This window comes from Mobula birostris, chromosome 14 (assembly GCF_030028105.1).
Source record: "Mobula birostris isolate sMobBir1 chromosome 14, sMobBir1.hap1, whole genome shotgun sequence".
Taxonomy (NCBI): domain Eukaryota; kingdom Metazoa; phylum Chordata; class Chondrichthyes; order Myliobatiformes; family Myliobatidae; genus Mobula; species Mobula birostris.
This window is the reverse complement of record NC_092383.1, coordinates 21,295,745-21,309,874: the sequence shown is the minus strand read 5'-3', so window position 1 is coordinate 21,309,874 and position 14,130 is coordinate 21,295,745. Positions and strand designations below refer to the sequence as shown.

The 14,130-nt window shown below is 41.6% G+C and overlaps 1 protein-coding gene across 1 annotated transcript in view; it reads right to left on the bottom strand.

Annotated features, from left to right (window-relative positions):
- Positions 1-11,573, bottom strand: part of leo1 (LEO1 homolog, Paf1/RNA polymerase II complex component) — a 40,192-nt gene extending 28,619 nt beyond the window's left edge. Inside the window, exon 1 of the mRNA XM_072278203.1 lies at positions 11,466-11,573. Within this exon, the coding sequence (XP_072134304.1) occupies positions 11,466-11,523 (58 nt within the window). The 5' untranslated portion in view covers positions 11,524-11,573. The remainder of the gene's footprint in view (positions 1-11,465) is intronic.
- Between the last annotated feature and the right edge of the window lie 2,557 nt (positions 11,574-14,130).

Sequence of the window (14,130 nt, the reverse complement as noted above, 5' to 3'; positions counted from 1 at the left end):
ATCGTGTTCACAGAGTTCCATCATACTCGCCTAAGTCAGATAAACCTCGACATGTCATTTTATGTTTTCATTACTTTCAAGACAAGGAGAAACTGTTTCGTTTCGTTCGATCTAAAGGTTACATTGATTTTCTGGATCTTAAGTTCCGATTCGTGGAAGATTTCAGTAAACCAATCCGGGACCAACGGGTTCGTTACAGATCTGTGATGTCGGAACTCTACAAGATGGATTTAAAACCAGCGCTGCTTTACCCTGCACGTCTAAGGATTCGTACGTTGGATGGAGCCCTCCGTTTTTTTGAATCTCCATCGGATGTCCAGAGTTATCTGGATCAATTTTCACCTTCAACATCTTAATCGTAATTTTTAATTATCTCCGTTGATCGGAGGTTGTGAATTTGTCAGTCTTAATTTTTTTTTGCCCTATATGGGCAGAAAAGTTTATTTTTGATTATTTAATATGGTTGCTAAACTTTCTTTTTAACTGCGTCATTTCTTTCTTTTTTCCCAGGGGATTCTGGGTGGTTATTTCCTCACCGTCATTTTACGTATTTCCTTTGTGGCCTTAAATTTTGTATTTTTTAAATCTATTTTGTTTTGTAGGTTTTCATAACTAGTTTATGTTAATAATCTCATTTTTTTTGTTTTGTTTACTCATGGGTCTGGGGTTTGTTGCAGTTTTTTTTTATATTTTCTGGCTTTTAATCTGTTATATTCTGTGTTTGTTTTAATTGAGTTATCTTTTTTTTATTCTTTTACTGTTTTATAATTAGCTGATCTTTTTTATATTTACACTTTTTTTAGGGAGCATATACCGGAAGTCATGGGGGTAGTTTTAGTGCTTGCTTCTTTCGGGCTGGTCTGCGTTAGATTTAGCCTTGGGGTCATGGGGTGGGGGGTGGTGGGAGGGGTTTCACGTTTTAGTTTCTTTCTTCTTGGGCTATGTACATTATTGAAGTATTGGTTGCGTTCTTCTTCCCGGTATCTCTTGTATGTTCTGTTCCCTTTCCGGGTTCGTGGGTCGAGCCTATCGTCAATCCTCCTTGTTGCGGGTTGACTTTAGGGTTTATGGAGTCTATTATTAATTTTGTCTCCTGGAATACTAATGGTCTTAATCATCCTATTAAAAGGAAAAAAGTTTTTAAGGTGTTCCAGAGACTTAAAGCACAAATTTTATTTTTACAAGAGACCCATGTGCGGAGGGGGGACAGACTACGTTTTTTTAAATTCTGGAAGAGCCAACAGTTTCATTCGAACTCCAATGCTAAGATTCGAGGCGTCTCTATTTTTATAGACTCCTCAGTTACTTTTATACAACATGATATTATTTCTGATCCGAATGGTAGATTTCTATTGGTTAGTGGTCTACTATTTAATAAAAAGGTAGTTTTGGTTAATGTTTATGCTCCTAATATGGACTGTCCGGAATCTTATAAATCATTATTCAATCAGTTCCCGAATTTGAATGAGTTTTCATTGATCTGAGGCGGAGATCTTAATACCTGTTTGTCTCCAGCTTTGGACCGTTCGGCTCCTCTACGGACCTTACCTAATAAATCTGCAACTTTGATTAATTCAGTCCTTTCTGATTCTGGGTCAACGGATATTTGGCGTTTTTTGCATCTTCAGGAAAAAGACTTTTCTTTTTTTTCACATGTTCACCATTCCTATTCAAGAATTGATTATTTCTTTATTGATTCTTGTCTTATTTCTTCAGTGATTAAATGTGATTATGACTCTATAACCATTTCGGATCATGCTCCACTTAAGCTTTCTATTAAAATTCTGGCCAATATACAAAATAATAGACAATGGCGTTTTAATTCGCTGTTGCTTCAGGACTCGGACTTTGTTAACTTTATGAATGAACAGATTGATCTTTTTTTTACAATTAACTATACAGAGGATATTTCTGTGAACATTCTTTGGGATACTTTTAAAGCTTATATTCGTGGTCAGATTATCTCGTATTCTGCTGCTTTGAGGAAGAAGCTGAAGCAGGAGGAGTTGGTAATTGTGGACAAGATTAAGGAAATTGATAAGAAATATGTTATAGCTCCTTCTGAGGAGTTATATAAACAAAGAACTGAACTTCAAATGGAACACAGTTTATTACTTTCGTCCTCGATTGTAAACCAATTAAAGAAAACAAGAAGCGAATTTTATGTACACAGTGACAAAATTGGCAAACTGTTGGCTAATCAACTGAAGTCTAATTATGCTAAATCTCAAATTAATCAGATTTATAACCAAAATGACCGACTGATACTTGATCATGTGGGGACTAATCAAACCTTCTGTGATTTTTATTCTTCCTTATATCAATCAGAGTCTCCTCGAGATTCTAAATATATGAATGATTTTTTAGATAATCTAGACTTCTCTGAGATTTCACAGGATATGTCTTCTACGTTAGATACTCTCATTACCATGGATGAGATTAAGAATGTTATTTTCTCTATGAATTTGGGGAAAGCTCCTGGCCCTGATGGGTTTACCGTAGAATTTTATAAATGTTTCGCACCTTCATTAATCCCTTGGTTCTGTAAGGTTTTTGAGGCTTCATTAAAACTTGGTAAACTTCCTGAATCTTTCAATAGAGCGTCAATCTCTCTAATATTAAAGAAGGATAAAGATCCTGCTCAATGTGCATCTTATAGACCAATATCTTTATTAAATGTTGATTCTAAAGTTTTTTCTAAGTTATTAGCAAATAGATTAGAAAAAGTACTTCCTTCTATTATTTCGGAAGACCAAATGGGTTTTATTAAAGGTCGTTACTCTTTTTATAATATTCGCACACTGTTAAATATTGTTTATACTCCCTCACAAAATGTTCCTGAGTGTGTTATCTCTTTAGATGCTGAGAAAGCTTTTGATAGAGTAGATTGGCCTTATTTATTTAAGGTGCTTGAAATGTTTAATTTTAGCTCAAAATTTATATCCTGGATTAAACTGTTATATCATTCTCCTGCGGCCTCGGTCCATACTAACTCTTTAAGTTCACCTTTTTTCCCTCTTTTTCGAGGTACTCGACAAGGTTGTCCTCTTAGTCCTTTATTATTTGATATTGCATTAGAACCTCTTGCAATTGCCATTTGAGAATCTCCAAATATTACTGGGATAACTCGGGGCTTAAAGTCCCATAAAATATCACTCTATGCTGATGACTTACTTTTATATATTTCTAATCCCCAAAAATCCATCCCGGCTGTTTTAGAGCTATTAGCACAATTTGGTCTTTATTCAGGTTATAAATTAAATCTTAGTAAGAGTGAACTTTTCCCGATTAATAAACAACTTCCCTTATATCATAACTTTCCATTTAAATTGATTAATAATTATTTTTCATATCTTGGGATTAAAATTACTTGTAAATACAAAGATTTATTTAAGATTAACTTTTTACCATTAATTGACCATATTATTCAACTTTCATCTAAATGGTTTCCTTTATATTTAACTTTGATTGGTCGTATTAATGCAGTTAAGGTGTTTTTTTTGCCAAAATTTTTATATATATTTCAGGCATTACCAATCTTTGTTCCAAAATCATTTTTTGATAAAGTCGACTCCAAAATTTCTTCATTTATTTGGCAAAATAAAAGCCCGAGACTGGGTAAAATACATTTACAGAAAGCTAAGAGAGATGGAGGCTTAGCATTACCTAACTTTAGATTTTATTATTGGGCAATTAATATTCGACATATGAAATTTTGGTTACTTGACCAGGATATACTATCCATTCCTAAATGGGTAGCATTGGAATTACAATCTGTTCAGGGTTATTCACTTGGCTCTATTTTAGGTTCCTCTCTTCCTTTTGATTTGAAACGCCTTAAACAGGTGTCTAACCCGATAGTTAAATATATCTTACGTATTTGGTTTCAATTCAGAAAATTTTTTGATTCTTAATCAATTTGGGTTAGCGATTCCTATCTTAGGTAACATATTTTTTCCTCCCTCTTTTACGGATTGTGCTTTTCAAATTTGGAAGACTAAGGGTATTTCACGGTTTTTGGATTTATTTTTAGATGGTTCCCTTATGTCTTTTGAACAATTATCTAATAAATATAATTTATCAAGAATACATTTTTTTAGATATCTACAAGTTAGAAATTTCCTAAGTACTATACTTTCTTCCTTTCCAATGCTTCCTCCTACGTATATTTTAGATACTATAATTAACCTTAATCCATGTCAGAAAGGTGCATCGGCTATGATTTATAATATTATTATGAAACTTAGGAAAGCTCCATTTGATAAGATTAGGGTAGATTGGGAACAGGAATTGGGGTTTATCATTTCCGTGGATGACTGGGGGCAGATTTTACAATTAGTCAATACTTCCTCTATCTGTGCTAAACATTCCCTAATTCAATTTAAAGTTGTTCATAGAGCACATATGTCCAAAGATAAATTAGCTCGCTTTTATTCTCATATTAATCCTTTTTGTGATAGATGTTCGGGGCAGATAGCCTCTTTAACTCATATGTTTTGGTCTTGCCCTACTCTGGAAACTTTTTGGAGAGACATTTTTAATATTATCTCCAAGGTATTGAATATAGATATCTCTCCTCACCCTATTACTGCTATCTTTGGACTACCTAAAATTTCCAGTAATCTTTCTCCTTCAGCCCGTAGAATGATTGCATTTCTTACTTTAATGGCGAAAAGATGTATCTTACAACATTGGAAAGAGCTTAATGCTCCAACTACCTTTTTTTGGTTTTCTCAGACGATATTATGCTTGAATTTGGAGAAAATTAGAAGCAATCTTTATGACTCCTCATTTAAATTTGAACAGACCTGGAGATCTTTTATTCAATATTTTCATTTAATGTAATATATACCCTTCTTGTTTTTTTTTTACTGTTTTTAATGGAGGTCGGGATTGAGGACGTGATTTTAAGTTCTTTAACTCTATTTGGTTCCAAGTTAGCCCATTGCTTTGCTTTGTTTTTAGTTAGTTGCACGGTGGGCTTTTTTTTCCTTTTCTCTATTGATATATATATAAAAATTAGTATACTATTATGTTACCTTGGTATGTTATGTTTAAATTACATTGTTTGTATCATTTTTTTTGTATTAATATCTTCTGTAATTTTATTATATTCTAACAGTGTATTAGTGCTTATATGGCTTACCTTTTTGTATACTTATTCAATAAAAAGATTTAAAAAGAAAGAAAGAAGTATTACCTCACCTGGAAGGAGTATTTGGGGCCCTGAATGGAGGTAAGGGAGAAGGTGAATGGGCAGGTATAGCATTTCCGTCGCTTGCCAGGAGGGAAATTAGTGAGGAAGAATGAATCATCAATGGAATCACAGAGGGAAAGTGGAGAGTGGGGGCCAAGGGGGAAGTAAAGATATGTTTGGTGGTAGGATCCAGTTGAAGATGGCAGAAGTTGCAGATTACATCAAGTTCTTCCAATGTACATCAAAATAAAAAGGAAAGATTGGAGAGGATTTTTTTTAAAACTACAGTTCTTCAGTCCTGACAACTTCAGAAAGCTCTGTAACTTCTAGTAGAGACATAGAAAACCTACAGCACTATACAGGCTCTTCGGCCCACAATGCTGTGCCGAACATGTACTTACTTCAGAAATTACCCATAGCCCTCTATTTTTCTAAGCTCCATGTACCTGTCCAGGAGTCTCTTAAAAGACCCTATTGTATCCGCCTCCACCACTGTCGCCAGTAGCCCATTCCATGCACTCACCACTCTCTGAGTAAAAAACTTAACCCTGATATCTCCTCTGTACCTACTTCCAAACACCTTAAAACTGTACCCCCTTGTGTTGGCCATTTCAGCCCTGAGAAAAGCCTCCGACTATCCACACAATTAATGCCCCTCATCATCTTATACACCTTTATCAGGTCACCTCTCATCCTCTGTTGCTCCAAGGAGAAAAAGCCGAGTTCACTCAACCTATTCTCATAAGACATGCTCCCCAATCCAGGCAACATCCTTGTAAATATCCTCTGCACCCTTTCTATGGTTTCCACATCCTTCCTGTAGTGAGATGACCAGAACTGTGCACAGTACTCCAAGTGGGGTCTGACCAGGGTCCTATATAGCTGCAACATTACCTCTCAGCCCCTAAACTCAATGCCACGGTTGATGAAGGCCAATGCACTGGTGCTTCTTAACCACAGAGACAACCTGCGTAGCAGCTTTGTGTGTCTTATGGACTCAGACCCCAAGATCCCTCTGATCCTCCACACTGCCAAGAGTCTTACCATTAATGCTATATTCTGCCATTATATTTGACCTACCAAAATGAACCACCTCACACTTACCTGGGTCGAACTCCATCTGCCACTTCTCAGCCCAGTTTTGCATCCTATTGATGTCTCGCTCTGACAACCCTCCACACTATCCACAACACCCCCAACCTTTGTGTCATCAGCAAATTTAATAACCCATCCCTCCACTTCCTCATCCAGGTCATTTATAAAAATCACAAAGAGAAGGAGTCCCAGAACAGATCCCTGAGGCACATCACCGGTCACCAACCTCCATGCAGAATATGACCCATCTACAACCATTCTTTGCCTTCTGTGGGCAAGCTAATTCTGAATCGACAAAGCAATGTCCCCTTGGATCTCATGCCTCCTTACTTTCTCAATAAGCCTGGCATGGGGTACCTTCTCAAATGCCTTGCTGAAATCCATATACACTACATCTACTGCTCTACCTTCATCAATATGTTTAGTCACATCCTCAAAGAATTCAGTCAGGCTTGTAAGGCACGATCTGCCTCTTGACAAAGCCAAGCTAACTATTCCTAATCATATTACAGGTTTCCCCCGTTATCTGAAGGTACAGTGTTCCTCTGAAACCATTCGTAAGCCGAAATGGTGTAAAGCAAAGAAGCAATTACTATTAATTTATATGGAAAAATTTTTGAGCGTTCCCAGACCCAAAAAATGTAGTAAACGCAGGAATGATATGATAAATGCACAGCCTACATAAAGTAAAAATAATGCATGTACAGTGTATTTTCACTAAACCGAATCAGGAAGATTTAGCCAAAACCGATTTGCAGAAAAAAACAGGCATGTACACGCATGCGCACACACCTGCCCGCGCAAGGCTTCATGGTCATGGTAGTCTTTCTCGGGGGTAAACACAAGTTTAAAGCGGGCGTCTTTTTTCGTAAAAGCGAAAATCCTCTTTCGGTTAGTGAAAACAGGTACTAATGTAGGTCTTTCATAAAAGCAAAGTGGCATAAAGCGGGGGACACCTGTATGCCTCTCCAATTGTTTATAAATCCTACCTCTCAGGATCCTTTCCATCAACTTACCAACCACTGAAGTGAGACTCACTGGTCTATTATTTCCTGGGCTATCTCTACTCCCTTTCTTGAATAAGGGAACAACATCCGTAACCCTCCAATCCTCCGGAACTTCTCCCGTCCCCATTAATGATACAAAGATCTCCCCCCTCGCCTCCCACAGTAGCCTGAGGTACATCTCGTCCAGTCCCGGTGACTTATCCAACTTGATGCTTTCCAAAAGCTCCAGCACATCCTCTTTCTTAATATCCACATGCTCAAGCTTTTCAGTCTGCTGGAAGTCATCCCTACAATTGCCATTATCCTTTTCCATAGTGAATACTGAAGCAAAGTATTAATTAAGTACCTCTGCTGTCTCCTCCAGTTCCATACACATTTTTCCACTATCACACTTGATCGGTCCTATTCTCTCTCGTCTTATCCTCTTGCTCTTCACATACCTGTACAATGCCTTGGGGTTTTCCTTAATCCTGTCTGTCAAGGCCTTCTCATGGCCCCTTCTGGCTCTCCTAATTTCATTCTTAAACTCCTTCCTGACAGCCTTATAATCTTCTAGCTCTCTATCATTACCTAGTTTTTTAAACCTTTTGTAAGCTTTTCTTTTCTTCTTGAGTAGATATACAACAGTCTTTGTGCACCACGGTTCCTATACCCTACTATCCTTTCCCTGTCTCATTGGAATGTACCTATGCAGAATTCCACACAAATATCCCCTGAACGTTTGCCACATTTCTGCCGTACATTTCCTTAAGAACACCTGTTCCCAATTTATGCTTCCAAGTTCCTGCCTGATAGCCTCATATTGCCCCTTACTCCAATGAAACATTTCCCTAACTTGTCTGTTCCTATGCCTCTCCAATGCTATGGTGAAGGAGATAGAACTGTGATCACAACCTCCAAAATGCTCTCCCACTGAGAGATCTGACACCTGACCAGGTTCATTTCCCAATACCAGATCAAGTACAGCCTCTCCTCTTGTAGGCGTATCTACGTATTGTGTCAAGAAACCTTCCTGAACACACCTAACAAACGCCATCCCATCTAAACCCCTTGCTCTAGGAAGATGCCAATCAATATTTGGGAAATTAATATCTCCCACGACAACCCTGTTATTATTACACCATTCCAGAATCTGTCTCCCTATCTGCTCTTCAATGTCCCTGCTACTACTGTGTGGTCTATAAAAACACTTAGAAGAGTTTTTGACCCCTTCCTGTTCCTAACTTCCACCCACAGAGACTCAGTAGACAATCCCTCCATGACGTTCTCCTTTTCTGCAGCCGTGACACTATCTCTGACCAGCAGAGCCACGCCCCCACCTCTTTTGCCTCCCTCCCTGTCCTTTCTGAAACATCTAAAGCCTGGCACTCTGGGAAACCATTCCTGCCCCTGAACCATCCAACTTCAGAGCTCCAAGTACTGATCCATGCCCTAAGCTCTTCCGCTTTGTTCATAATACTCCTTGCATTAAAATAGACACATCTCAAACCATCAGTCTGAGCGTATCCCTTCTCTATCATCTTGCCTATCTTACCTCTCGCACAAGCTTTCTCTACTTGTGAGCCAACTGCCCCCTCCTCCGTCTCTTCACTTTGGTTCCCACCTCCCTGCAATTCTAGTTTAAGCTCTCCCCAATAGCCTTAGCAAACCTCCCAGCCAGGATACTGGACCCCTCGGATTCAAGTGCAACCTGTCCTTTTTGTACAGGTCACACCTACCCCAAAAGAGGTCCCAATGATCCAGAAATCTGAATCCCTACCCCCTGCTCCAATCCCTCAGCCACGCATTTATCCTCCACCTCATTCTATTCCTATACTCACTGTCACGTGGCACAGGCAGTAATCCCGAGATTACTACCTTTGAGGTCCTGCTTCTCAACTTCCTTCCCAACTCCCTGTAGCCTGTTTTCAGCACCTTCCCGCTTTTCCTACCTATGTCGTTGGTACCAATATGTACTACGATCTCTGGCTGTTTTCCTGCCCACTTCAGGATATCGTGGACACTATCAGAAACATCCCAGACCCTGGCACCTGGGAGGCAAACTACCATCCAAGTTTATTTCCTGCATCCACAGAATTGTCTGTCTGACCCCTTTACTATAGAGTCCCCTATCACTGCTGCCTTCCTCTTCCTTTCCCTACCCGTCTGAGCCACAGGGCCATACTCTGTGCCAGAAGCACGGCCACTGTTGCTTCCCCCAGGTGGGCTGTCTCCCCCAACAGTACTCAAACAGGAGTACTTATTGTTAAGGGGGACAGCCACAGGAGTACTCTCTAGTATCTGACTCCTGCCCTTCCCTCTCCTGACTGCTATCCACTCATCTGTCTCCTGAGGCCCCGGTGTGTCTACTAGCCCGTAGTTCCTCTCTATCTCCTCCTCACTGACCAGATGATGGTCAGCGAGCTGCATCTCTAGTTCTCTAACCTGGTCCCCAAGGAGCTACAGCTCAACGCACCTGGCGCAGATATGGCCATCCGGGAGGCTGAGAGTCACATCTGACACCCAGTACAGAAGACTGGCCTCACAGACATACTTCCTGTCTCTATTCTACACAGGCAGCCTACCTCGCCTCGACCCGTTATCGCCTAAGTCCTGCTGAGCCAAACCCCTCCTACTCTGTCTCCCTCTACTCCGCTCTACAAAGCTGTCTTCTTTTTAAACTCTCCTCGCTGTTCTAACTGGCTGACATCCATGTGCTTGCGCAGTCGTAATATAAGTAATTACAAGAATATAATTAATTATATTCTTGTAATAGTTTGACGACAGGAACTATACACAGTATCCCAAATGCCCGTAACCAGTGTTTTAAACTGTACTGTTGTTACATCTTTACTCTTACATGATACCTTAACAAATAATAACATGCCATGTACAGTATTGTGCAAAAGTCTTAAGCTCATATATACTGCTAGGGTGTCTAAGATTTTTGTACAGTACTGTATTTGTCAACATGAAGTGGAGAGCAAGTTTGTAAACTTGGCAGCAGTAAAGGAAGTTGGGAATAGAGGGTGAAGTACCACGGAACATGTGGCAGAAAAGGAGTGCTGGGGCAGGGGCAGGGGCCGGGTGGGGAGGTGGGGTGGCATGTGTGCAGATACACACAGCCCTGAGACACCAGGCAAGGCAATTTGGTTCCAAACAATTGGTTTATTGATCATTAAGAACGCCTTTCTGGTGCATCCCACTCCCTCCCCTCTTTCCCAACTACGATTCTCCTCTCGCTGCCCCCTTCCCACACTCAGTTCATAATAGAGGCCCATATCAGAATCAGGTTTATCATCACTCACACATCATGATATTTTTTTGCAGTAGCAGCAGTACAACGTAATACATAAAATTAATACAATACTGTGCAAAAATCTTAGGCACATATACACAGCCAGGGAGCCTAAGACTTGCACAATTTTATGTATTGTACTCTATTGTATTTATGTACTGCATTCTACTGTACAGTACACAGGACTATACCTTCTACTAGCTGATCTACCTGTCTTGCTCCCTTCAATAATTTACAAATATCTATTTCAAGATCCCCCTGCTTCTCTAGAGCACACAGAACAATGAAGAACAGTAAACTATCTGAACTAATTTCTGTGAAATCCATCCATTCTCAGCATATCAATATGCCCAAGAGCCTCTTAAATGCCAAAAGTGTCCCCGGCAGCTGTTAAATAAAAAGTTTGTCCTGCACATCTCCTTTGAACTCCCCCATCCACCCACCTCAAATTCATGCCATCTACTATGAGACATTTCTACCCTGGAAGAAAGATACTGGCTGGCTATACTACCCAAGTCTCTCATGATTTTATAAACCTCTATTAATGTCCCCTTCACCTGCGGCTTTTCAAAGAAAACAACCCAAGTTTGTCCAACTTCTCCTTGGAGCACATGCCCTCAGATCGAGGAAGTACCCTGGTAAACCTCATCTGCACTGCAGAATGTAGTGCAGAACTCAAATTCATAACTCAGGTACTATTTCATGACCCCGGTGACACTAGATTCTGACCAATATGGTGAGGGAGCGATTGGGCCCCTTCAGTGAGGACATCCCTGGCTTTGAGTTATAAGCAGACTGAGGAGAACCTCCGGTCGCCCTGGCTTCAGGTGCTACAGTCTATCCCGTGAGCACCCGCACTGTGTGAGAAACCCAGGCTGACAGTCGCTACCTTTCTGCTCGGGTTCACTGTCCGCGTCGCTGCCGAATAGATCCGCCATGTCCGCCATGCTGCCGGGTCATAGAGACAAATCGCGTCGCGCTCGACGGAAACCTTTACGGCAAGCGTCGCGGGGCAACGCGAATACGGCACAAGGAGACAAGGAGTCAGAGCAGCGCCGAGGTGGCAGGAGCTGAACTACGCCGGGGCAGTAGGGGGCGCCGAAGGCAGCATCTGGGAGCGGGCGGAGGGCGCTGCGGCAGTACCAGAGCGGGGCAGAGGGGGGCGCTGAGGCGGCAACGGGACATCGCGGCAGAGGGAAAGCTACAGGCAACATTCAGGGACAGAGGGAGAGTTAGTTACAGTCAGCACTTGGACAGGGGTAGGAGGAAACCAACAGACAACACTTAGACAGGGACAGAGGGAGACCAACAGACAAGACCATATAACCATATAGCAATTACAGCACGGAAACAGGCCATCTCAGCCCTTCTAGTCCCTGCCGAACTCTTACCCTTTCCTAGTCCCACGGACCTGCACTCAGCCCATAACCCTCCATTCCTTTCCTGTCCATACATCTATCCAATCTAACTTTAAATGACAACATGGAACCTGCCTCTTAGACAGGGACAGAGGGAGACCAACAGACAACACTGAGACAGGGACAGAGGGAGACTAACAGACAACACTTAGACAGGGTCAGAGGGAGACTAACAGAGAACACACAGACAGGGTCAATTAGTTACAGGCCATACACAGACACGGACAGAGAGAATTACAGGCATCACACAGACAGAGGGAGAGTTACAGGCTTCCAATTTAAGATGGTGCTACCGAAGGCCTGCAACAGCTTACTGGTAGTTCAAAAGCAAATGAATTTCATTAAAAACATCACAGTTGACACCTTTTTTGAAGTGAATTGTGGTAAACTGTCACCGCAAACAAGAGTCGAGCAAAAGCAAAGCAAACTGGGAAATGTGCCAAAATGGACGCACTGGAGTTGGAGCCGTGCTGGTTGGGGTGCATGATTCAGAGAGAAGACAGGACAGAGGAATTCCGATCCCTGTCCAACTATCCTGGGTGAGGGGGTGGATTGCTCTAAGCACCAAGCCGATTTGGAGAGGTCAAGAACAGCTACATCAGTAGTGAAATCTAAGGCCCAGTGAGTTTTGCCGCGGCAGAGCCCAGGTGGAGTGCGAGGTACGATCCGTTGTTCAGACAATTTAAGCATCGGCCCATATAGACTGGGGGGGAGGGTTGCCAACTTTCTCACTCCCAAATAAGGGACAAAAGTAGCAGTCAAATACGGGACACTTGCGTTTACCCTGAGAAAGACTACCATGACCATGAAGCTTTGTGCGGGCACCTGTGTGCACATGCGTGTACGTGCTGTTTTTTTTCTACAAATCAGTTTTGACTTAATCTTCTTGATTCTGTTAAGTGAAACTACGCTGTACATACATTATTTCTACTTTATATAGGCTGTGTATTTATCATATCATCCCTGCTTTTACTATATGTCAGTGTTATCTTAGGTTTTATGTGTTACTTGGTATGATTTGGTAGGTTATTTTTTGGGTCTGGGAACGCTCAAAAATTTTTTCCCATATAAATTAATGGTAATTGTTCTTCGCTTCACGCCACTTCGGCTTACGTTACCAACGGTTTCATAGGAACCTTACGGGACAAGGGGGGTCCCGTACAGGACAAACCAATTTAGCCCAATATACGGGATGTCCCAGCTAATACAGGACAGTTGGCAACCCTAACTGGGGGGCTCCTGTCTCCTCAGCAATAAGGCTGTGAGACTGCCTCCGGCTGCTGAGCTTCGTGTCTGCGAACTTTAGGGCAATTTGCCCCGCTAATATGACGAACCGGATAACCAGGCTATGGGCCTACTCCAGGCTGCTCCAGATCTATGGACTCAATTTGGTTTGAATGCTGTTGTTGATGCTCACTTCTGGTGTTGACATGATTTGTTTTTTTTCTTTGTCTGTACACATTGGGGGCTGGTTTTTTTTTAATTGGGCTCTTTTGAGTTTCTTGCTTTGCGGCTGCCTGTAAGCAAACAAATCTCAAGGTTGTGTAATCCTTACATTCTTTGATAATAAATGTATTTTGAATCTTTGACCCAGACAGAGGGAGAGTTACAGACAGCACTCAGACACAGACAGAGGGAAAGTGACAGGCAGCACTCCGACAGAGACAGAGGGAGAATTAGTTACAGGCTGCACTCAGACGAGGACAAGAGGGAGAGTTACAGGCTGCACTCAGACAAGGACAAGAGGGAGAGTTACAGGCTGCACTCAGACAAGGACAAGAGGGAGAGTTACAGGCAGCACATGGACAAGGACAGAGGGAGAGTTACAGGCAGCACATGGACAAGGACAAGAGGGAGAGTTACAGGCAGTACACGAGCATGGCCAGAATTGGCACAGTGCCCAGGGATGGATGAAGGGGGCACTGCAGGCACCTCCCAACTACAGAGGGACTCCTCCAAACAATGGACAATGAACATGGATGAGGGAGGCTGCTGTTACGCTACGAGATATGAGATACTCACTTCAAGCATATGGATATGGGGGGGGAAGGGGGCTGATGTAAGGGTGCTTGAGGAAACAGTGGATTGGAGACAGTTGGTAAACAAGTGAATACTCACCACCATTACATAAACTGT